Source organism: Bufo bufo, chromosome 5, assembly GCF_905171765.1.
Source record: "Bufo bufo chromosome 5, aBufBuf1.1, whole genome shotgun sequence".
In the NCBI taxonomy this organism is placed as follows: Eukaryota; Metazoa; Chordata; class Amphibia; order Anura; family Bufonidae; genus Bufo; species Bufo bufo.
Window position 1 is genome coordinate 386199302 of NC_053393.1, and position 25522 is coordinate 386224823.

General features: G+C 45.0%; 2 protein-coding genes across 2 annotated transcripts in view; both read right to left on the minus strand.

The window, feature by feature from the left end:
• Window positions 1–10995, minus strand: part of MCUR1 (mitochondrial calcium uniporter regulator 1) — a 92627-nt gene extending 81632 nt beyond the window's left edge. Inside the window, exons 1-4 of the mRNA XM_040433310.1 lie at window positions 10694–10995; window positions 5209–5325; window positions 4999–5102; window positions 3441–3542 (exon numbers count right to left, since the gene is read on the minus strand). Coding sequence (XP_040289244.1) covers window positions 3441–3542; window positions 4999–5102; window positions 5209–5325; window positions 10694–10796 — 426 coding nt within the window. The 5' untranslated portion in view covers window positions 10797–10995. The remainder of the gene's footprint in view (window positions 1–3440; window positions 3543–4998; window positions 5103–5208; window positions 5326–10693) is intronic.
• Window positions 10996–17110: 6115 nt separating this feature from the next.
• The window catches only part of LOC121001865 (regulator of G-protein signaling 9-binding protein B-like), a 42823-nt gene continuing 34411 nt past the window's right edge, over window positions 17111–25522 (minus strand). The window contains exon 3 of the mRNA XM_040433084.1: window positions 17111–17460. Coding sequence (XP_040289018.1) covers window positions 17111–17460 — 350 coding nt within the window. The remainder of the gene's footprint in view (window positions 17461–25522) is intronic.

Sequence of the window (25522 nt, forward strand, 5' to 3'; positions counted from 1 at the left end):
GCTGACAGGGAACTAAATTTAGTAAAAACGTCTGTTACTTCGGTGGGTGACCGCAAAAAAGGAGGAGAGCGTCAAATAAGGGACGTGGCCCTGGTCGTGGAGCTCCTGTTGCAGGGGTAGGACGTGGTTGATCTGTGCCAGCTACACGCACAAGTTAAACACCTTCCTTAAGTTGCGAGTAGGCGACAGAACCTTCAGCGTTATTTGGTAGGCCCGAATGCCGCTCTACGAATGGTGAGGCCAGAACAAGTACAAGCGATAGTAGATTGGGTGGCTGACAGTGCCTCCAGTTCCTTCACATTGTCTCCCACCCAGTCCCCTGCTTTAAGATCAGAGTTGGCACCTGCAGCCCATGGCCATCAGTCTTTCACCTCACCCCCTTGCAAATCAGCCAAGCAGTCTGAGCCTCAAGTAATGCAGCAGTCTCTCCTGCTTTTTGATGACCCTGCTGGCAGGGTTTCCCAGGGCCATTCACATAGCCCTGCCCCAGAAGTGGAAGAGATTGAGTGCACCGATGCCTAACCACTTATGTTTTAGGATGAGTACATGGGAGGACCACCGCAGCACGTCTCGGATGATGACGAAACACAGGTGCCAACTGCTGTGGCTTTTGAAAGTGTGCAGACCGACAAGGAGGGCAGGGGTGAAGACTGGGTGGAAGATGATGGAGGACGATGAGGTCCTCGACCCCACATGGAATCAAGGTCATGCGAGTGACCTGTGTAGTTCGGAGGAAGAGGCGGTGGTCGCAGAGCTACAAGCACAGCAAAAGAAGGAGCAGGGTGCAAAAGTGAAGCGGCCGTCCCCTAGACAGTAGGCCTGCTACTGCCCACCGCACCAAGGGACCGAGCACACCAAAGCCATCTCCAAGGAGTTCCCTGGTGTGGCAGTTCTTCAGACAATGTGCGGACCACAAGACACGAGAGGTTTGCATGCTGTGCTATCAGAGCCTGAAGCGAGGCATAAACGTTCTAAACCTGAGCACAACCTGCATGACCAGGCATCTATGTGCAAAGCACGAGCTGAAGTGGAGTAGACGCCTCAAAAAAAAGAAAGGTCTCTGGCTCCTCCTGCTTCCTCTTCTGCTGCAGTCTCGGCCTCTTCATCCCCCTCTGGAGTGACAGTGGCACCTGCCACCCCGCAAACAGAGTATGTGCCAGCAACGCCACCACCTCAGTCAACAAGCATCTCCACAATGTCCCATGGAAGCGTTCAGCTGTCTATCTCCCAAACACTAGAGCGAAAGAGGAAGTACCCCCCTACCCACCCCTGATCCCTGGCCCTGAATGACAGCATTTCCAAATTCCCGGCCTTTGAAATGCTGTCATTCCGTCTGGTGGACACGGACAGTTTTAAGAAACTGATGGCGGTGGCTGTCCCACAGTACGTTGTGCTGCCACTACTTTTCCAGACGAGCCATCCCTTCCCTGCACAACCAAGTGGGAGCCAAAAATCAGGTGTGCACTGCGCAACTCCATCGGTTGCAAGGTCCACCTAACTACGGATACGTGGACCAGTAAGCATGGTCAGGGACGTTATATCTCCCTAACAGCACACTGGGTAAATGCAGTGGCAGCAGGGCCTGAGGCGGATAGCAGTTTGGCGCATGTCCTTCCACCACCGAGGATTGCAGGGAGTTTCTCTTTGCCTCCTGTTGCTTCCTCCCCCTACTCCGCTTTCTCATCCTCTACCGCCTCCTCATCCGGTCAGCGTAACACCTTTACCACCAACTTCAGCACAGCAAGGGGGAAACGACAGGAGGCAGTTTTGAAACGTATCTGTTTGGAAGACAAACCCCATACCGCGCAGGAGCTGTGGAAGGGCATGGAACAACAGACCGATAAGTGGTTGGTGCCAGTGAGCCTCAAGCCCGGCCTGGTGGTGTGCGATAATGGGCGAAATCTCGTGGCAGCTCTGGGCCTAGCCGGTTTGACGCACATCCCTTACCTGGCGCATGTGCTGAATTTAATTTAATAACTTGTCCCACATTTCCACCCGATCAGATTTCAGCCATTGACCTCCCTTAGATGTGGTATCCCTTTCTCAGGCTCCCTCTCCGGCATGGAACCTTGATTCCCCGTTACCCGTGATCACCATGGTAGGCGCATAAAAGAACATCGAAAGTTGATAAAGAAAATATCCAACTGGATCGTGGACGTCACGGGGACGTGCGACATAGTGGAGCAGTATGTATGCACACGCCTACACGTACTGACTGATGGGTCTGCCCCCTTCAACTTCTGGGTCTCCAAATTGGGCACATGGCCTGAGCTTGCCCTTTACGCCTTGGAGGTGCTGGCCTGCCCTGCAGCCAGTGTATTGTCTGAACATTTGTTTATCACGGCAGGAGGGGGTTATCACAGACAAGCGCAGCCGCCTGTCCACAGCAAATGTGGACAAGCTCACGTTCATTAAAATGAACCAGACAGGGATCCCACAGGACTTGTCCGTACCTTGTGCAGAATATGCCGGCCTCACCCAGCCATTGTTGTACTCCAGCGCACTTTCTCTTTGTTTTATTTTTTATATTTCCCAATGTTTTGGGCTCTACCCAAATTTGAATAAAATAAAAAATAATAAAATAAAATAAAAAACCAGTGTTGGCTACCTCCTCCTCCACCACCGCTTCCACCTACACCACCGCCTCCTCAACCTACTACTCCATATGGACCTCCTCCTAGATATTTTTTATTTTTTTTTACGTATTTTATGTTATTTTAAGTCCTTTCCCTATTCACATTTGTTTGCAGAGCACTTGCCATGCTCTTAACCACATTTTGCTGCCTTTTGCAGCCCTCTAGCCCTTTCCATTACTTTTTTAGAGCCATTTTAGTGCTCCAAAGTTCGGGTCCCCATCGGGGTCAAGCTCGGGTCCCGAATGCGAACTCTTTTGCAAAGTTCGGCCGAACCCGTCGAACCCGAACTTCCAGGTGTCCGCTCAACTCTACTCAGGAGGTATTGCTGATCTCCAAATAAGCGTTTAGTCGACAGATTGTTCTTGAAAGTCTCCTCTGTACCTTTATCCTCTACTGCCTCTTTCTTCTACTGTTGTATTCTAATTTCTTGTCCTAATGACTGCTAAAGCTGATAAAACTCGGAAAAACACAAGAAAAATACAATACTCAGAAAAACATACATGCAGTAAATAAATGTCTGCATGTAAGAGGAAGCTACTCGGCTTTGGTGTCTTCTAAGCAATGACAGCAAGATAATTAATCCTTTAGGTTCACAGATGACTTCCCTGGACATCCCAGGAACATGTGTGATCCATGAATTACCTCATGATCCACACCATTAATAACTGTAAAACTCGCCAGAACACTGAAGCATGGTTAGATAGGGAACAGAAGCATCTGGAAATAAGAAGATCAAATTCCACTGAGAGTTCAGGGGAGTACCAAAAAAAGTAATCCCTCATATTTCCTGTCATCAAACAGTACCTCATTTTCTGTTCTTAGAGATGAGAATTCACTTTTCTCCAAGATGATCATGTCCTTTTTTGCAGAGGTTATGTGTGACATGACCTGCTGAAGACTAATCTCCTGTAATAAAACACACAGACCCTCAGTTAGCTTCCTGGAAAGCTCAGTATCCAGCATGTCTGACAAGGTACTGTCCCCTTAGAAACTTGCCATACTCAGGGAATATCTCCTCCCCTGTAGAGCCCCTGAGCTCCCTACTTTAGGGATCCGACAGAGAACTCATGAGTCACCTTACCCAATCTTGGGATAGAACTGTGTGTATATAATATCACAGCCATACAGGCCTTTCATCCCCTCCCTGCCCTCATCCCATCACTAATCTAGCTAGACCACCACTTTAACTACTACGAATGATGCCTTCGCTACCTTAGAACCCATGGATGTTACCATTATCCAGACCACCAGGAAAGTTAACTCCTTCAGGGCCTTAGACCGCTATGGACATTGGTATCTTTGCTATAGATGACCACTGTTGTTGCTTCTTATGGCTCATGCAAACGTCAGTGTCAGTCTTGGATCAGTGGTAACACGGACCGTGTTCAATCCGTGTTTTCTCCCGTGACAGAGCCGTGTTGGGTCCGTGGGTCCGTTTTTTGCTGTCCGTGTTGCATCCATGTTTCACTAACACTCAACAGCTGAAAAATGATTTTCAAAGAATCTCTTGTTAATGATCCGTGAAACAAGGATGCAAAACGGATGGCATCTGTGTTTTTCACGGACCCATAGACTATAATGGGCGTGATGGATCCGTTGACACGGACAAAATAGAGCATGCATCCGTGCTAAAAAAACGGACCCACGGACCGTGCTGAAACACTGATGTGTGAATACAGACATTAAAATGAATAGGGACATGTGCTGGCCGTGGAGAACAAGTACAGCACACGTCCGTGAAACACTGACGTCTGCATGAGGCTTTATAGGGGTTGGCTAAGTTAAATAAAAACTCAAGCGGCTGCAGTGATATGATAAAATAGCAAAGTCATAACAGCACTTCCAGCACCTCGTGTGAGTCCCCCCATCCAGTTTTTGTTATCCTGGCTGCAGTGGTGATATCACTGCTGCCGTCAATCACTGGCCTCAGCAATGACATCTTATACACTGCAGAGGCCATAGATTTGCTGCACAGTGACATTAGCGCTGAAGAACAGGAGCATAACTCTTGAAGGCTTCTCTTAGTATGTTTTTACATTTGCACCTGATCCCAGGGATTTTTTTTTCTTTAAACTCAGATAACCCTTTAACTACCATAGATGATTAGGGATGTCACCCTCACCCCATCACATTGACAGACCACCATGGAGGCAACATTTTGTTTGTCTGGTGGGACCAGAAACGATATGGGAAAGGGATTTTAGGGAAGCCCAAACATAACTGTTCCTTCATAGTTATGATTGTAGTAAGAAGCACAGCCATTATGTAAACTTTTTTGGAAAACTCTGGTACACTTTAAGCAGCCTACATAACTAAGACATCAGTACCCCCCCCCCCCCCCCCCCAATCTCTTCTATCTGACCTGCTGTACTTTGAAAACCATGTCGTGATATATGAGGTCCGTATTGGCGTTCATGATTTTAAGTAGTGCTGACACAATCATCTCCGACTGCTGAGTTGTGAATCCTAAGTAAAACATAAGTTAATGAAGATGAGATAATAAATTAGAATATCAGACGATATAATGAACCACAATAGAGGCTACAAGCACAAGACATGGACAGTTAGTCACCTTTGGCCTCCAGGGCTTGAACCACTACGTGGGTATCAAAGTAGAGCTTCTTTCCCACTGGTGAAAACACGTTCCTTTTATGTATGTTCCTTCCTGATGCACACAACACATCACAAGCTGTCAAACAGAGCAGAGAGTGGACACGTTAGCAATACTGTACTGTGCCGCACATCGCACACTCCTGTGGAAAGGTCTGACGTCACTTCTGTCTGAAGGTAAAGGACGATACAACAGTACTAGAAATCATTGTCCACTGATTGGCTGGTGGTGGATTTTGTAGGCAATATCTTAAATGTCCCAGACAACCCCTTTAAAGCGGTTTTCCAGTAAGATCTTGTTTAGAGTATTGGTCCGAAAAGGTTAAAAATAAAGAATCATTACTCACCTCCATCAATCCGCTGGTATCTGGTCTTCACTTCCTGGTCCTAGCTTGACCCGTAGAGAACCCAGGAAAAGCGCACTCAGCTAATCATTAGCATCTCCAGTGTGTCAGCTCGGGACCAAGAAGTTAAGCACAGAGGCGGAATGGCAACAATGGGGTATTGAGTAATGAATCTTTGTTATTTTTGACCCCTTTTAACCAATATGTGTAAAAACAAAATCCTATTGGTAAAACAATTGAAGGGGTCGCGCAGGCAATATACACTGACCTAAAGAATTATTAGGAACACCATACTAATACGGTGTTGGACCCACTTTTGCCTTCAGCACTGCCTTAATTTTACGTGGCATTGATTCAACAAGGTGCTGATAGCATTCTTTAGAAATGTTGGCCCATATTGATAGGATAGCATCTTGCAGTTGATGGAGATTTGAGGGATGCACATCCAGGGCACGAAGCTCCCGTTCCACCACATCCCAAAGATGCTCTATTGGGTTGAGATCTGGTGACTGTGGGGGCCATTTTAGTACAGTGAACTCATTGTCATGTTCAAGAAACCAATTTCAAATGATTCGAGCTTTGTGACATGGTGCATTATCCTGCTGGAAGTAGCCATCAGAGGATGGATACATGTTCTCATTCTGTTTACGCCAAATTCGGACTCTACCATTTGAATGTCTCAACAGAAATCGAGACTCATCAGACCAGGCAACATTTTTCCAGTCTTCAACAGTCCAATTTTGGTGAGCTCGTGCAAATTGTAGCCTCTTTTTCCTATTTGTAGTGGAGATGAGTGGTACCCGGTGGGGTCTTCTGCTGTTGTAGCCCATCCGCCTCAAGGTTGTGCGTGTTGTGGCTTCACAAATGCTTTGCTGCATACCTCGGTTGTAACGAGTGGTTATTTCAGTCAACGTTGCTCTTCTATCAGCTTGAATCAGTCGGCCCATTCTCCTCTGACCTCTAGCATCCACAAGGCATTTTTGCCCACAGGACTGCCGCATACTGGATGTTTTTCCCTTTTCACACCATTCTTTGTAAACCCTAGAAATGGTTGTGCGTGAAAATCCCAGTAACTGAGCAGATTGTGAAATACTCAGAACGGCCCGTCTGGCACCAACAACCATGCCACGCTTAAAATTGCTTAAATCACCTTTCTTTCCCATTCTGACATTCAGTTTGGAGTTCAGAAGATTGTCTTGACCAGGACCACACCCCTAAATGCATTGAAGCAACTGCCATGTGATTGGTTGACTAGATAATTGCATTAATGAGAAATAGAACAGGTGTTCTTAATAATTCTTTAGGTGAGTGTATATTGATGACCTATCCTCAGGATAGGTCACCAATATCTGATCTGCAGGGTTCCGACACCCGGGACCCCCGCCGATCAGCTGTTTGAACAGGAGGTGATGCTCCATCTGAAGCGGTGGCGTAGTGTAATTACAAGAACTCCCTCCATTCAAGTGAATGAAGCGAGTACTTATGATTACACTGTACTTCCGAGATGATGGGTAGTGTTGTGGAAATTTTATTATGCGGACATTTTACTTTAGGATGTGGGTGTGTTTTTATAGATTGTCATCTGTCTCCCTGTGTCTGATTTAGCCAAAGAGCGCTCTAGCAGAGGGTACTTTGGCTGAATCGGGACCAGTGGTAAAACAGTCAGTATGAAAACCTTCTCATGGGCTTGGAGACATATCTGCTTTTAAGACATACATATCTGCCTTGTCGGTATACTAGTACCGTATACTGACAATAGCCGTAGCAATGTCTCGCAGATAATTTCAAACCTATGGGAACCAGTAGAATGATCTTTATTAGATACTGGTCGCTTTGAGCAGTATTGAATGAGGTCCATGCTGACAGTGATGGGGGTGGGCGGCCACCTGGCTGATCGGACAATGGACATGACTCATCCTTCCTTATACAGGGATGGGGCGTGTGCATTGTCTGCCCAGCCACATTGATTGCCCCGCCATGTCCTTTGACATCACTTCCTGCATGTTATCACTTCCTGTATCCTTGTCTTGGGCCAGCCCCTTTCAAATAAAAGTACAGGCTGGGCATGGAGAAGGAGGAGTTGCTCAGAATTTTCAATCAAGATGGTAACACCTGGGTTTGTCTCTGACTGGGGCTGAGAGAAGGGATTCACCTTTTTCCTTACACAAACTTTGATGCGAGCGGATTACAACTATTAATATTTTCTACAACAGTAGTGTAATGAAGAGGAAGTAGTGCTGGCATGGAGTGCCGCTGCCAATCCAAACATCTGATTGGCGGGGGTGCTGGGTGTCGGACCCCCACAGATCAGATATTGATGACCTATCGTGAGGACAGTTCATCAATATATACAGCCTGAAGAAGCCCCTAAAGGCTCCACATAATTTAGACTTTGTATGGAGACGTAATACAGGCATGTGCAAGAGCCCTTAGTATGGCACCTGATTGTCAGAATCATCATAATCTAGGATGGAACAAAAATAATCCAATGACGGATTAATAGGGTCCACAGTGTCCTCATAGCGACAAAGCACAGACATTAACCCTGTGCCACTGCAGCAAGATTTGACGTTGTGACCACCCGTCTGTGAGTCATAAAGGCACATTAGAGGCATGGTCTCTTCCTAGCCCAGTGACGTCACATGGCCTGGGTGCAGCTAAGTCCCATTTAAGTGAATGTGGCTGAGCTGCAATAACAAGCATAGCCACTATACAATGTACAGCGCTCTGCACTTGCTGGAGCACCTCAGCCTCTTCAAACAGTAGATAGACGGGGGTGCTGGGTGTCGGACCCCCATCAATCCGATACTGATGACCTATCCTGAGGGTAGGTCAGTGATGGCTAACCTCCGACAATCCAGCTGTGGTGAAACTCCCAGCATGCTCCATTCATTTCTATGGAGTTCTGAATACAGACAAGCAAGTGTACATCTTGGGAGTTTTACCACAGCTGGAGTGCCGGAGGTTAGCCATCACTGGGATAGGTCATCAGCAGAGGTCCCAATAACGCCTGTACAAAGTATGATAGTACTGCCTGTACAAACATCATAGTACTGCCTGTACAACTGCCTTTCATCAGTGCCGCGATGCTGTCTGTGCCTGATAAAACCAATGACAAAGCTTTATACAGCAAGGAGCTTTGTTATTGGTTGGTTTGGGTGGGCTGCCGGGCGGTATCATGTCCAGCACCCGGGGGCGGACTGGCCATAGACTCTACAGGGAAATTTTCTGGTAGGCGGATGCCCAGAGGGCTGTCCGAGCCCTCCTCTTGGCTGCCAGCCGGGTACATAAAGATTGGATGCTCTTAGCATTAAAGGATAACTGTCATATTTTTTTTATTTGCTAGTTTATTAGAGCTAGGCATGTATACCTGAGTTAGTCTGCCAATGATTGCATAAGATCTGTAATTACCTTATAACAGCTTTCAATACTGTCCTCTGTCCTTTCCACTGCTCCCTTAAAAGACAGTTGCTAGGGCTCATCTATATCCGGCTAGGAAGACAGAGGGGCGGTCCTTCACACTGCATGCCTGCATTAGGCTTCAGAGTGAGGAGGCGTGTCTCTCAGTAATCCAATCTGATTGGCTGGCAGGAAGCTGCTGGCTACAGCAAGTGTGTATGTGACCTGAGGGAATGCAGTTTTGGCCTCAGAGAACTGGCAGAGGAGCTATCTTGAGAAGGTCCTCATATTGTAAATGTTTAAACAGCCGTAACTAAGGGAAAAACTCAAGGAAAACAGTGGTATGTGAAGAAACTAAAGATTGATTTATGCATAATGCTGCTGCAGTAGTAACAGAGCTAAAATTGATGTTTTGATGAAAACATGACAGTTAGGGCTCTTTCACACTTGCGTTGTCCGGATCCGGCGTGTACTCCATTTGCCGGAATTACACGCCGGATCCGGAAAAACGCAAGTGAACTGAAAGCATTTGAAGACGGATCCGTCTTCAAAATGCGTTCAGTGTTACTATGGCAGCCAGGACGCTATTAAAGTCCTGGTGCCCATAGTAGTAGTGGGGAGCGGGGGAGCAGTATACTTACAGTCCGTGCGGCTCCCGGGGCGCTCCAGAGTGACGTCAGGGCGCCCCATGCGCATGGATGACGTGTCCATGCGATCACATCATCCATGCGCGTGGGGCGCCCCGACATCACTCTGAAGCGCCCCGGGAGCCGCACGGACGGTAAGTATACTGCTCCCCCGCTCCCCACTACACTTTACCATGGCAAACAGGACTCTAGTGTCCTGGCAGCCATGGTAACCATTCAGAAAAAGCTAAACGTCGAATCCGGCAATGTGCCGAAACGACGTTTAGCTTAAGGCCGGATCCGGATTAATGCCTTTCAATGGGCATTAATTCCGGATCCGGCATTGCGGCAAGTGTTCCGGATTTTTGGCCGGAGCAAAAAGCGCAGCATGCTGCAGTATTTTCTCCGGCCAAAAAACGTTCCGTTCCAGAACTGAAGACATCCTGATGCATCCTGAACGGATTTATCTCCATTCAGAATGCATGGGGATAATCCTGATCAGGATTCTTCCGGCATAGAGCCCCGACGACGGAACTCTATGCCGGAAGAAAAGAACGCAAGTGTGAAAGAGCCCTTACCCTTTAATCAATGTAGGCAGTATTTGTGCTGCACTGTGGTATTGGTTTCTGCTGGGGTGGTATTTTGTGCCGCACTTTGGTATCGTTGGCCCTGCCTTCTTGTGATGACCCGCTTACAACATCGGGCCACTTTGAGTTCCCAGTCCGCCCCTGCCGACAGCTGTGAGGAGGAGGGGCTAGGTCCTGGGAGTTGCTGTATGCAGGAAATTTAAGACTATTTTTTAACCAAAGGTTTTCCCACTAAAATGCATAAGCTATGTTTTTATGTCCATGTCAGAACGCCATCTTGTGTGATCAGAGCCTAGAACCCTGTCATCCATAACGTCTACTAAATGGATTTCAGGGCATTTTTCACATTACATCTGCCCTAGTACTGTGTGGGATTGGAAGTTATGGGAGAACAAGTCAATGAAGTCTCATGTCTATGCTGAGACTTGTAGTTTCTTGCCATCAACAACTGCGCATGCGCTCGTATAGGACGCCCGAGCTGCTGCGCTCACCTCTGGTGCTCGGCTTCCGTGCCGCTATGACGTGCAGACGCCTCACGCAGGAGTAGGTACAACCTAGCATCGGCTTCATGGCAGAATGTCCGTAGCCCAACATACTGAGGCAGCTGTGGCTTCCTTCCCAGGCTTGTCCTAGAGCAGGAGCATGACTCCTCCGCTTAACAAACTCCGTAATAAAATCTCAGCGACATCCTCCACATTTATTTATTTGTGTTTAAAACCGGCAGTGCTGTGCGGCAAAGAAGTAATAAAGTTCTGAGGATACAAAAGTTTGACACGGAAGTGGGCGTGTCCTTGCCCTGTCCACCTCAGTCAGCTGTCTCACGGTGAGCCCGTCTGCTGCACAGGAGCCATTTTGGGTGAGCCATTTGAGAGCATTGCCGTCTATTGCAGAGTGTGGCCACAAAGCGGCGCTCTAGGCACTAACTGAAAGAACTTTATTTAGACCCAGCAGTGATTCATAGAAAAGCTGTGATGCTTTAATTTTTTTTGAGTGCATTGCAATTTAAAAAAAAAAACTTTCGCCACTTTGAACGTCAGTAGGACACGGCAGACTTATTTTTGGCACCACAGCATCCGTAACAATTTCCGCTTGTGTGCAGCTTTTTTAACCCCTTATTTCTTATCCCTATCATTTTATTCTCTGTGTCAGGAGCCCGTACAGTAAGGCTACATGCACACAACCGGATGTGTTTTGCGGTCCGCAAAAAAAACCTCTGCTGCGACTATTAGGAGGAGTGGGAAAGACACTGCTAGGGGGAAAAATATGGTGAAACTAGGAATGTTTTGTTGCGCCATTTAGTGTCTATGGGCACAATAGAAACTGGTGCACTTGGCTGTTTCATCATCCCTGGGCACCACAATAGAGGCATTTGTCACTTATCCTGTGGCACAGCCCCTTAAAATAGTCAATATAACATCTGCAGTCATCACAATAGGGGACCTCAAAGCATACCTGAGTTTCCCCCAAAAAAGTGTGCATAACGGTTGTGCTTCTTTTTACAATCATACCTGTGTACCATAATGTCTTTTATTACCCTAATTATTAACCCCCTTTTCAGTTGCACAGCTGGATGCATCTCTCTTACAAACAGGGGACAACTCCCTTATGTGGAATCTGCCAAGACTGTACTGCTGTGACATCCTGTCCTTTACTTCCCACTATGTTTGTTTTCAGCCCTGGATTTCACAGAACAGATATGGAGGGAGCGATCACACTTAGAAAAAAGCAGGACACTCCTGTGACGCCCAGAAGCAGTGTAGAAGCAGTTCTTTTATCGGGCTCTGGCACGCCCCCACTTCCTCTCCGCATCTTCAGTGTCTCTGTTACTAGGGATGGATCTTGCCTGACAACAGGCAGTGGTCTGCAGGTTAGGTGGAAGTGAGACCCCTAGTGCCCATGACTTTACAGCATTTCTTTCAGACGGATGCATTTCAGATTTTTTTTTTTTTGTAATTGATTTAGAAATTTGCAATTTACACCATTCTCTATTAAATGAAATTGTATGAAAGTACAGTGACTCTTTAACCCCTCAATGCCATATGATGTAGCAGTAATTTAATCACCAATAGCGACTGCAGCAACTTTGGGGTTAGGCAGGGGAGGGGCTCCCTCTGCCCTTTGATCAGCGCCCCTGTTGGCAAAATCACTGTGCTTCTATCGAAAGCTGTGGCAAACTGTGATCTGAAGGCTCCCAGGCCTGTCATAGTGAGCTGCCAGCAAAACTCTGACTGAGGCACTGCCTCACATGCAGCCTGTTAAAATCCCATAAACTGCAATGATACTCTAATGCAGTCTATGGTACAATCGCATGTGCAAGTCCCCTAAGGGGACTTAAAAGTACAGTGAAAAAAATGTTAAACCCCCCCCCCACAGAAATATTAAAATTACCCTCCATTACTAACTTTACACATAAAAATAAACAATAAAAAAGTCATTGGTATTGCTTTGTTAAAATATAAAAATATTTATTGTGCATGGTGAACACGGTCCCAGAAAAAAAAAATAGCCAATTTGCTGTTTTTCTGGTCAGATTGCCCTTTTCCCCAAAAAATTGAACAAAAAGTGATCAAAAAGTCATGTAACCCAAAACGGTACCAATATAAACTACAGCTTGCCCCACAAAGCTCTGTAGACGTAAAATTACAAATGTTTTGACTGTCAGAATATGGCAATGCAAAGAAAATAAAATCCCAGTGAAGCCCTTTAACCCTTTAAGGACCTTCGCTGTACATGTACGGCAGAAGTCCGGTCCCCAAACATGGCGCCCGCTCGCACGTGAATGGCTATGTGAATGGAAAAATAAAAAAGTTAGGACTATGGGAAGGCGGGGAGTGAAAAACCCCCCCCAGCAAAAATGGAAAATCCCAGTGTCCTTAAGGGGTTTTCCTGCCTAGGCAGTTCCCTGTTCAGTGTGTGCATCTTTTCCAAATATGACTCTTACCAATTAGATGTAGTTTTCAGAGCTGCCTCTTTCTCCTTTTATCACGTCCTCTCCTCCCTTTTAGTTAACTGCTTGTTGTCAAGGGTTATGGCCACTGCTTAAAGGGGTTGTCTCACTTCAGCAAATGGCATTAATCATGTGCAGAAAGTTAATACAAGGCACTTACTAATGTATTGTGATTGTCCATATTGCCTCCGTTGCTGGCTTGAGTAATTTTTCCATCACATTATACACTTCCCATTTCCATGGTTACAACCACCCTGCAATCCATTAGAGGTGGTCGTGCTTGCACATTATAGGAAAAAGCGTTAGCCTGTGTGAGCTCCCATTGTTCCAGTAATTACACAGTACAACAGGACATGTACAGAATAAGTGAGCATTTTATTACTTCACATGAGTAGATGCAGGTTTTTCCTTATAGTATGCAATATATATATATCTATATATATAGTAATCCAGGAACCTTTAAGACAATAATGTAAATTCAATATCATGTACAACCACTGCAAAGACAAGCCCTGCTGCCTCAGTTGGCCTCATAATCACATCCATGGCTTTAGTTCTTAAAAAGCCTGGTATTATAGTAATCTGATTTGCTGGCTGTATTTCACATTCTTTGCACTCTGGCCTTATATATGGCGAATAACCCCAGGTTATGCTTTTTAGCTTACATAGAATATAATTTTTAAGACAAATGGATGATTTGCATAGATTAGAGTTTTTTTTATTCTTTAAAGGGAATCTGTCACCCAATTTTCCTATATTTATGTTGTATGGTAATGAGGCCCAAAGTGCCCAGCAGGGAGTCAATAACTTTTCAAAGAGCCCAAGAACACCTCCTCCAAGAGCCCAAGAACACCTCCTCCAAGAGCCCAAGAACACCTCCTCCAAGAGCCCAAGAACACCTCCTCCAAGAGCCCAAAAACACCTCCTCCAGGAGCCCAAGAACACCTCCTCCAAGAGCCCAAGAACACTTCCTCCAAGTGCCCAAGAACACTTCCTCCAAGAGCCCAAGAACACCTCCCCCATGAGTCCAAGAACACCTCCTCCAAGAGCCCAAGAACACCTCCTCCAAGAGCCCAAGAACACCTCCTCCAAGAGCCCAAGAACACCTCCTCCAAGAGCCCAAGAACACCTCCTCCAAGAGCCCAAGAACACCTCCTCCAAGAGCCCAAGAACACCTCCTCCAGGAGCCCAAGAACACCTCCTCCAAGAGCCCAAGAACACTTCCTCCAAGTGCCCAAGAACACTTCCTCCAAGTGCCCAAGAACACTTCCTCCAAGAGCCCAAGAACACCTCCCCCATGAGCCCAAGAACACCTCCTCCAAGAGCCCAAGAACACCTCCTCCAAGAGCCCAAGAACACCTCCTCCAAGAGCCCAAGAACACCTCCTCCAAGAGCCCAAGAACACCTCCTCCAAGAACCCAAGAACACCTCCTCCAAGAGCCCAAGAACACCTCCTCCAAGAGCCCAAGAACACCTCCTCCAAGAGCCCAAGAACACTTCCTCCAAGTGCCCAAGAACACCTCCTCCAAGAGCCCAAGAACACTTCCTCCAAGTGCCAGAAGAACACCTCCTCCAAGAGCCCAAGAACACTTCCTCCAAGAGCCCAAGTACACCTCCCCCAAGTGCCCAAGACTGCCTCTTCAGTTGTTCCCAATATCTCCCATTTGCCCCTCTTCTGTGACATCACTATTTTCATTGAATTCTGCCCGTGTCTCATGCGCTCTACCTACTGTGAGTTTAATGCCCACTGCAGGGAAGGCAGTGCGCAAGCGCAGGCAGATTCCTGATGGACTCACACTCAGAGCGAATGCGTCTTACAGAATTGAATGAAAATAGTGACATCGCAGAAGAGGGGCGGATTAGAAGGCCAATCATAGTTTATTTTGTCGAGTTAAAAAATAAGGATAATCCTAACCAGGGACGGACTGGGAACTTGAAGTGTCCCTGAAAAAAATAAAAGTGGCCCCTTGTGGTACAGGTGTACAAATTAACAGAAAGCGGGGCAACGCAAATAGGCAGGGCCAGCAATACCATAGTGTAAAATACTGTCCCAGCAGAACCATATACCAGAGAGCAGCATATATTACCCCAAAAGCTGTCCTTCTGTTCTGGCCAACAATAGATGCCATTTTCTGTCCTCCTCCAGTTGTCTCTTTTTAAGATATGGAGCAGGGGGCTTAGGAGGTGAGATGTGGGCCACAGCAGTTGAATTCAGATGGCATGTGCAGTCGCTGGTGGGGTACATGAGTTTCTGATTCTCACAGGGTTAATTACCGCTGAGAGCTTATTATGTACCTGCCCAGCGGCAGAGAGGAAATTTCCCTGTAAGGTCTATAGCCAATCCGCCCCTGATCCTAACAAAGGTATAGTTTTAATTACTTTAGGCAGCACTACATTGCATTGCCATGGGTTAAGTATAGGGAAATTAGGTGACAGACTGCCTTTGAAGCTGATGTGCAGATTACAATAGTGGATTACTTCAAAGTTTTCCAGATTAACCATAAAACTTCTATTCGAAACACAAATTTTATTTAAAAAAAGTAGCACCCATGAGTGCTAAGGAAGGCTAGGGGAAGATAGTAAGAGAGAATGTTATACAAAGGGTCACCTGTAAGAAGATCTATTTTACTTTATTTATTCCTACTAATTCAAACTCCTAATTCCACTGCAGAAATACTATTCCTTTGAAAATGTGACTTTATCATATACAGATGCAATAGAACATATTTGATTAAAGGGGTTGTCCCACTAAGAATGTTTATAGTTAATTCTAGACTATAATTATAACAGTAGTTTAGCATTTACACTATTGATATTCCCTCAGATATTCCCTAAAAATACCCTCAGATATTCCAGGAATAATATTAGTATAGAGCTGTATATTTGAACAACCTTTCTGTGTCCACCTCAGTAAATGTTCAGAGGTGGACACACTCATTCTCAATGACAGCAAGTGGTGCACGGAGGTGAACCTGTGCCCACACAGATCGTCTGATTAGAAGAATGGCACATAGCTATCCATTCTGTACTACAGGTGAAATTGGACCCCGTATCCTAAGCCTAGGGTGGCAAATAGTGTCTACACAATACATCAGAAAACATTTGCATTACATTGGGCTATGAACCAGATGTCCAGCTGCAGATGTTCCTTTGACCTAACACCATTGCTCTCAAAGGCTATCATGGTGCACAGCAAAGTGGCAATGGAGGTCCTTTCTTTTAAGTGATTAATCACACTTTTGCCTCAGCCGCAGTGATATCCGAAGATTGGTCTGGAGACTGTGTGTAGCAACCCCAGGAAGAAGAAGCCTTCTTAAAGGAACATCACACCTATCCTACTCTTTGGGTTATTGTGTGGGGTGCCATAGTGTGTGGTTGCTGGACTCTTCTAGGCTTCATTTCAGGTACACTAACAGCTCAGTGTTACGTTGATTTAATCATGGAACCAGTGGTATGGCCGTTTTCCAATGAGTCCTAGGAGCTGTTTTTCTACTGTGAGCAGCCTGCATGGTCTAAATGTGCTACCACAGCGTTGTCTCCCATAGCACACATCTGGGATGTCATTGGTCGTCAATGGGAGTGGGAGTTGCCAGCAGCCGATCTTGATGATTTGTGTGCCCTAGTGCATTCAGCATGGCAGAACATTACTCCGACAATCAATACATTCCTTGGCATGCTATCAATGAGGTTAAGTGCATGCATTTCTGTGCGTGACGCTCATACTTGATACTGAATAAATCAAGATATTTTGTTGTTATTTGCACATCATTATCATTTCTATCCATTGTGATTTCCATTAATTCCACGACTTTCACTTCTTGGTGTTGCAGTTTCAGTGTTGAGGAGTGTATTAATACTTATTAATGGATTTCACTATAAACAGTATTCTTTGTGGGATAACCTCTTTAATAAATTGCATTAATATTTGCTCAGCAATGCCAGGCAATAATTTATAGCACATTCAGAGCACAGAAGAAAGAGTGACAGCTATGAGTGCGACACCACATAGAATTAATGACACCACTAATTGTTTTTCGCTGCAGCACTGGCGCCTGTTTCCTCCTTCATCCACAGAGAGCAGTACAGTTGAAGAGACGTCAGCGCTATCAAGCTCATCATTCATGTTTGCTGTGGCTTCCACAGTCCACCTTAACACATTGACTTTCAGCTCCATGTCAGTGATCATCTGGTCCACCTTCAAAATTTCATTTTCTAGTTCACTGTGCTCCAGATTCGCTTTGTAAGTTGGTGAATCACTGTACTTGATGTTCTGAACGCTCAGTGCCCTGGAGGCAATAGCTGAAGTGCCGCCTAGAAAATAAAAGGTACTTTAGAAGCCTGAATTAGGATAGCTAGTGCACATCTTTAGAGCTATGTTATTAGTAGTACATTCGAAAGGATCAGACAGGATGCTCACAGGGCAATAACCATTCTTAAATATCAGTAAATAAAAAAGAAAAATCTTTTAAGAAAATAAGTCATCCAACTATTGCTCTTGCAATGTTTCTTCCATTTATCCCTTAGAAGCAGACATGTTAATATTTGCATGTAAAGAGTAGCATCTGATATAAGCAATGGTATTTCTTCCACTGGTATAACCCATTTTATGATATTATTGTACATAATAAGAATATAGTTATAAAATAAAAAATAGAAGTGATCCATAGAAAAAGCTTAAAGAGGACCTTTCACTAGAATAAAACATCTAAACTAAGTATACAGACATAGAGAGCGACGCCCAGGGATCCCCCTGCACTTACTGTTATACCTGGGCGCCGCTCCGTTCTCCCGGTATAGGCTCCGGTATCTTCATAGTTAGGCTCCACCCAGGGGAACCTCCAGGCGTCTCTTTCTCCCAGGCTGTAGCGCTGGCCAATCACAGCGCTCAGCTCATAGCCTGAGAGGCTTTTTTCTCTCAGGCTATGAGCTGAGCACTGCGATTGGCCAGCACTACAGCATGGGAGAATGAGACGCCTGGAGGTTCCCCTGGGTGGAGCCTAACTATGAAGATACCGGAGGCTATACCGGGCGAACGGAGCGGCTCCCAGGTATAACAGTAAGTGCAGGGAGATCCCTGGGCACCGCTCTCCATGTCTGTATACTTAGTTTAGATGTTTTATTGTAGTGAAAGGTCCTCTTTAAGAGGGTTGTTTGCCCCAGGGACTTTTCTGGCAGACCTCCCCAGCATAGCCGGACCTGCAGAGGGAATCATACTTGCGTCATGTCACTGGGTCACATTACGCATGGGGCACATGTTACCGCTGCGGACAACCATTGGCTGCAGTGCCCACGTGACCCATTTGAAACTGCATGTTGACGTGGGGAGACTGGCCATGAGAAGATGCGGCGGGGGAGTGAAGGAGCTGGAATCCAGCGGCAGGGATAAGGTAAATATGACTCCCTCTGCAGGTCTGGCCTCTCTGGAGGGTCTTCCAAAAAAGCCCCTGGAGGGAGCAACCCCTTTAATTTTATTAATAAAGACAAAGAGCATAGCTAAATTATGAGACAATAACATAATAAAGTAATTATAGCATATTCAACCCATTTTGTGTGTTATTTTTTTTACCAATATAAGAACTGTTTTATATGACCAATCTTCTAGAACACTGCTTCTCAATCTTTTTCTAATGGGATCTTACCAGCCACAAAGTGGTGATTCCTGGGCCCCACTATTGGTTGTATTAAACAACAAAACCCAATAAAACTTTCAAATAAGCATACATGGTGTCAATTATATTGCTATCCCGGAAACTGCAGCAACCACAGAAAGACCTGTGCAGTATATAATCAGTTTTGTCATAGCTCTCCTGTTAAGCATCCCAAGAACAACTAGGAGTGCTTCACAGTTTGAGAAGCACTTATCTAGAATATTCACTAATATGACACGGACAAGAATGGGACATTTGTGAAGGACTGAAAATGGCTGCAGGCTCTCAGTCGGTATCCATGTTTTGCGTATCTGAAATTTGCGGACTGCAAAAAGGCTACGGCCGTGTGCACAATCCTGAAATGAGGCTCTAGTACCCTGTTAGGCCTCTTTCACACTTGCGTTGTCCGGATCCGGCATGTACTCCACTTGCCGGAATTACACGCCGGATCCGGAAAAACGCAAGTGTACTGAAAGCATTTGAAGACGGAACCGTCTTCCAAATGCGTTCAGTGTTACTATGGCACCCAGGACGCTATTAAAGTCCTGGTTGCCATAGTAGGAGCGGGGGAGCAGTATACTTACAGTCCGTGCGGCTCCCGGGGCGCTCCAGAATGACGTCAGAGCGCCCCATGCGCATGGATGACGTGATCCATGCGATCATGTGATCCATGCGCGTGGGGCGCCCTGACGTCACTCTGGAGCGCCCGGGGAGCCGCACGGAAGGTAAGTACACTGCTCCCCCGCTCCCCGCTACACTTTACCATGGCTGCCAGGACTTTAGCGTCCCGGCAGCCATGGTAACCATTCAGAAAAAGCTAAATGTCGGGTCCGGCAATGCGCCGAAACGACGTTTAGCTTAAGGCCGGATCCGGATCAATGCCTTTCAATGGGCAATAATTCCGGATCCGGCCTTGCGGCAAGTGTTCCGGATTTTTGGCCGGAGCAAAAAGCGCAGCATGCTGCGGTATTTTCTCCGGCCAAAAAACGTTCCGTTACGGAACTGAAGACATCCTGATGCATCCTGAACGGATTTCTCTCCATTCAGAATGCATTAGGATAATCCTGATCAGGATTCTTCCGGCATAGAGCCCCGACGACGGAACTCTATGCCAGAAGACAAGAACGCAAGTGTGAAAGAGCCCTTAGGCTGCCTATAACCTGGATACAAGATGAAATATGGTTGGGCATGGACTCTGGCATACAAGTTCTAAATGGTATCCTGTGGCACATTCGTCCACAGATGTTGCAGCTGGGCCTGTAGATCCTGCACACTTGTAGGTTGCCAAAGCTGGCATCCCAGCTGGTTCCATAAATGCTCGGTTGCCAATAAATCTGGTGACCAGGCACACCAAGCAAGACATTAACTCTTGTGTGTGGGCAAGCATTATCCTGCTGAAAAATGCCATTTGGAAGCCCTGCCTTGATAGGCAACATATGTAACCGCAGGATATCCTGCACATACAGCTGACCTGTTATTGTCTCTCGTATCACTAGTAGGAGTGACCAACTGTTGTGTGTGATGGCTTCCCAGATCATCTCACCAGCAGTTGGGGCAGTGTGTTGTTTTACAGCAAAGGCAGGATGGAAGCGCTCACTACGAGGTCTCCATACAAAAACCTGACTGGAATCCCAAACAGAACCTGGATTCATGACTGAAGATGATATGGTTTCAGTCCGTAGCAGTCTGTTTCCCAGTCATGACAGCACTTCAAATGAAAGCGACGGTGGCTGGCTGCCAATATAATGGGCATTGTGACACCAGATTTCTTTCTGCTAAGTAAACATGGTTCGGGCAGAGACAGGGGTGTGTAATGAAGGTGGCACTTGTGCCTAAATGGTGGACAACGAAATTGGGGAGCTGCTTGTGCTTGTTGGTGGATCAAATAATCCTCTCTACTGGTGGCCTGTCTAGCCCGACTGGAGCCTGTTTGCCGGGTGCTTGCCCTCATGTGAACACTGCTCCCAACAACTAGGTCAGAACAGCCTAGATGGTGGACAATTTGTCAAAATGACCATGCTGCTTCTCTCAGTCCAATGATGCGCGCCCCCCCTCCCATTCAAAGTCTGTCAAGTGGCCAAAATGTCTTTGAGTGCATTGTAGAGCCATGTCTAGAAGTCAATGATCTCTCACCAAGAGATGCACTACTCAAAAGTAGCCTCTGAGAGCCTTTTTATAGGGCAGCAGGGGAAGCACTTTTATGCCCTCTTGTGGCAAGACCCATTTTCTAATCATACCACACCAGTAATCATCTCCATATCTACCTGAGACATAACTGCACACCGTGTATTGCAGCAATCTAGCTAGTTGCACTATTTTTTTTTCTTAATGAGTGTATGATAATCCAGAACCTACTACTGCAAGAAAAAAGTAAGTGAACCCTTTGGAATTAGTTGAATTGGGATAAAGATAAACACAATCTAAACTAAAAGTAAAAATTTGATTTTAATAACCTGTAGCTTTAGCAGCAGTCACCTCCACCAAACATTTCTTGTAGCTGAAAATAAGGTTTGCACAATGTTGAGGAAACATTTTGGACCATTCCTCCCTGCAGATGTGTGCTTCAGGATATCAATACTTGCATACTCTCTTCAGTTCATAGCACAGCATTCTGATAGAGTTAAGGTCAAGACTGACTTGCCATTCCATGAACACTATTCTTATTGAGTGTTTTTCTTATAGTGCACATATGATATACTGTATATACACTCACCTAAAGAATTATTAGGAATACCTGTTCTATTTCTCATTAATGCAATTATCTAGTCAACCAATCACATGGCAGTTGCTTCAATGCATTTAGGGGTGTGGTCCTGGTCAAGACAATCTCCTGAACTCCAAACTGAATGTCAGAATGGGAAAGAAAGGTGATATAAGCAATTTTGAGCGTGGCATGGTTGTTGGTGCCATACGGGCCGTTCAGAGTATTTCACAATCTGCTTAGTTACTGGGATTTTCACTCACAACCATTTCTAGGGTTTACAAAGAATGGTGTGAAAAGGGAAAAACATCCAGTATGCGGCAGTCCTGTGGGCAAAAATGCCTTGTGGATGCTAGAGGTCGGAGGAGAATGGGCCGACTGATTCAAGCTGATAGAAGAGCAACGTTGACTGAAATAACTACTCGTTACAACCGAGGTATGCAGCAAAGCATTTGTGAAGCCACAACATGCACAACCTTGAGGCGGATGGGCTACAACAACAGAAGACCCCACCGGGTACCACTCATCTCCACTACAAATAGGAAAAAGAGGCTACAATTTGCACAAGCTCCCCAAAATTGGACTGTTGAAGACTGGAAAAATGTTGCCTGGTCTGATGAGTCTCAATTTCTGTTGAGACATTTAAATGGTAGAGTCCGAATTTGGCGTAAACAGAATGAGAACATGTATCCATCCTCTGATGGCTACTTCCAGCAGGATAATCCACCATGTCACAAAGCTTGAATCATTTCAAATTGGTTTCTTGAACATGACAATGAGTTCACTGTACTAAAATGGCCCCCACAGTCACCAGATCTCAACTCAATAGAGCATCTTTGGGATGTGGTGGAACGGGAGCTTCGTGCCCTGGATGTGCATCCCTCAAATCTCTATCAACTGCAAGATGCTATCCTATCAATATGGGCCAACATTTCTAAAGAATGCTATCAGCACCTTGTTGAATCAATGCCACGTAGAATTAAGGTCCAACACCGAATTAGTATGGTGTTCCTAATAATTATTTAGGTGAGTGTATATTCAATAGTGCACAGTGTTTTTTTGTGGCGTCTTCAGTTAGTCTTTTGTTGTTATCCTTGGGATCTTCTTGCCCTTTTCAGGATTGCATGTTGTTTTGACCGTGATAAACTGTTGACAGTGCAAGCTATGTGCTGGGAAAGCAGCACAAACATACCTTTTGTGGAGCTATTCTCATGAGTAGTTCCTGTATGATGTTTTATTCCAGATTCTCCTGTTGCAAGCCCAGGGTGGATCCTCACTTTTAAGTTCTCTCAGTTGTCTCTATTGAGTTGCTTCACAGCCCCCTTTACTGGTTGAATGACACAGCTGTCACTCAGAGTAGAGGGTAGAGGATGTAAAGCATCTCAAAGCAGAGAGCACTTCACAGTGAAGCCCGCCTTGGAAACTTACAAGTGCAGAATCTGGCAGAATACAAGTTCATATTCTGAATACTCCTGATAATAAAAGCTCCACAAAAGGCATGCTTATGTGTCTCTAAGATGTGTCTTCTGAGGTCTCATCAAAGTTGTTTTGAGACATCAAACAATCTCTCCTGAGAAGAGCATATTTGTCAGTTGCCAGGCTTCTATGCCTTTAACCCGTAGAGGACCCACGCCGTACATGTATGGCTCTTGTGGACGTCACTTAAGGACCAGCGCTGTATTTGTACGGTGGGCTGATCGGGCAGGTGCAGGAGCTGGGCCCGTCCGATCAGCGGCACGGACCCGGCAGTCACTGACAGCTGGGCCCCTGCTGCATAGGCAGGCATCAGTGAAAACACAGCTGCCGGAGTATTAACCCTTTGTATGCCGTTTGACCGCGTTATGCGGAGGGTACGGGTTCCCTCCGCTTTCCCATCGGTCCCTGCGCTGCAGTGACGGGGACCCGGTGGCAGAGAAGGCAGCCCGATGCCTTCCATAGCATCGGAGCTTGCCTACTACCGAAGCCTGTGAGATCCAGCCCCTTAGGCTGGGTCTCACAGGCAGGCTGTCAGCATAAAAGCTGGCAGACAATGCATTACAATACAGGATGTATTGTAATGCATTGCAGAGGCGATCAGACCCCAGAAGTTGAAGTCCCAGAGTGGGACAAAAATAAAAAGTAAAAAAAAGTGCTTTTCATAAAAAAAATAGCTTCAAGTAAAAATAAAAAAAGCCCCTTTCCCAAAATAAAACACATAAAATAAAAAAAAATTAAAACAGACATATTAGGTATTGCCACGTCCGTAATGACCGGCTCTATAAAAATATTACCTGATCTACGCCCTCACCTGAATGCCGTAGAAAAAGATAAAATAAATACTGCGCTAAAACAACAATTTTTTTGTCACCCCACATCACAAAAAGTGCAATACCAAGCAATCAAAAAGGCGTATGCCCCCCCAAATAGCACCAATCAAACCGTCACCCCTACGTAAAACAATTGGGGAGAAAATAAAAAAAAACTATGGCTCTTAGAATATGGAGACACTAAAACATGATTTTTTGGGGTTTCAAAAATGCTTTTATTGTGTTAAAAGTGTCCATAACAACCAGATCTATTAAAATATCAAATGACCCCTTAGGTGAACACCGTAAAATAAATAAAATAAAAACGATGTCAATAAAGCCATTTTTGTCACCTTACGTCACAAAAAGTGTAATACCAAGCGATTAAAAAGTCATACGCACCCCAAAATAGTACCAATCAAACCGTCATCTCATCCCGCAAAAAAATTAGACTCTACCTAAGACAATTGCCCAAAAAATAAAAAACTATGGCTCTCAGAATATGGAGACACTAAAACATGATTTTTTTTGTTTCAAAAATGCTTTTATTGTGTAAAACTTAAATAAAAAAAGTATACATATTAGGTTTCGCCGCGTCTGTAACAACCTGCTGTATAAAAATATGATATGACCTAACCCCTCAGGTGAACACCGTAAAAAAATAAAATAAAATAAAAACTGTCAAAAAACTTTTTTTGTTACCTTAAATCACAAAAAGTGTAATACCAAGCAATCAAAAAGTCATATGCACCCTAAAATAGTATAAATAAAACCATCATCTCATGCCGGAAAAAATTTGCACCTACATAAGACAGTCGCCCAAAAAATAAAAAAAACTATGGCTTTCAGAATATGGAGACACTAAAAAATCATTTTTTTCAAAAATGCTTTATTATGTGAAACTGAAACAAACAACCAAAGAAAGATGTCATATTTGGTATTGTTGCGTCCGTAACAACCTGCTCTATAAAAATAACACATGATCTAACCTGTCAGATGAACATTGTAAATAACAAAATAAAAACGGTGCCAAAACAGCTATTTCTTGTTACCTTGCCTCACAAAAAGTGTAATATAGAGCCACCAAAAATCATATGTACCCTAAAATAGTACCAACAAAACTGCCACCTTATCCCGTAGTTTCCAAAATGGGGTAACTTTTTTGGAGTTTCTACTCTAGGGATGCATGGCAACTTAATATTATTTCAGTGAAATCTGCCCTCCAAAAACCATACGGCGCTCCTTTTCTTCTGTGCCCTGCCGTGTGCCCATACAGCGGTATATGATCACAAATAGGGTGTTTATGTAAACTACAGAATCAGGGCAATAAATATTGAGTTTTGTTTGGCTGTTAACCCTTGCTTTGTTACTGGAAAAAAATGGATTAAAATAGAAAATCTGCCAAAAAAGTGAAATTCTGAAATTTCATCTACATTTTCCTTTAATTCTTGTGGAACACCTAATGGGTTAACAAAGTTTGTAAAATCAGTTTTGAATACTTTGAGGGGTGTAGTTTCTAAAATGGTGCCATTTATGGGTGGTTTCTATTATTTAAACCCCACAGTGACTTCATAACTGAACTGGTCCTTAAAAAAGTGGGTTTTGAAAATTTTCTGAAAAATTAACTTCTAAATTTGTAAGCCTTTTAACGTCCCCAAAAAATAAAATGGCATTCACAAAATGATAAATACATAAAGTAGATATGGGAAATGTAAAGTAATAACTATTATATGAGGTAT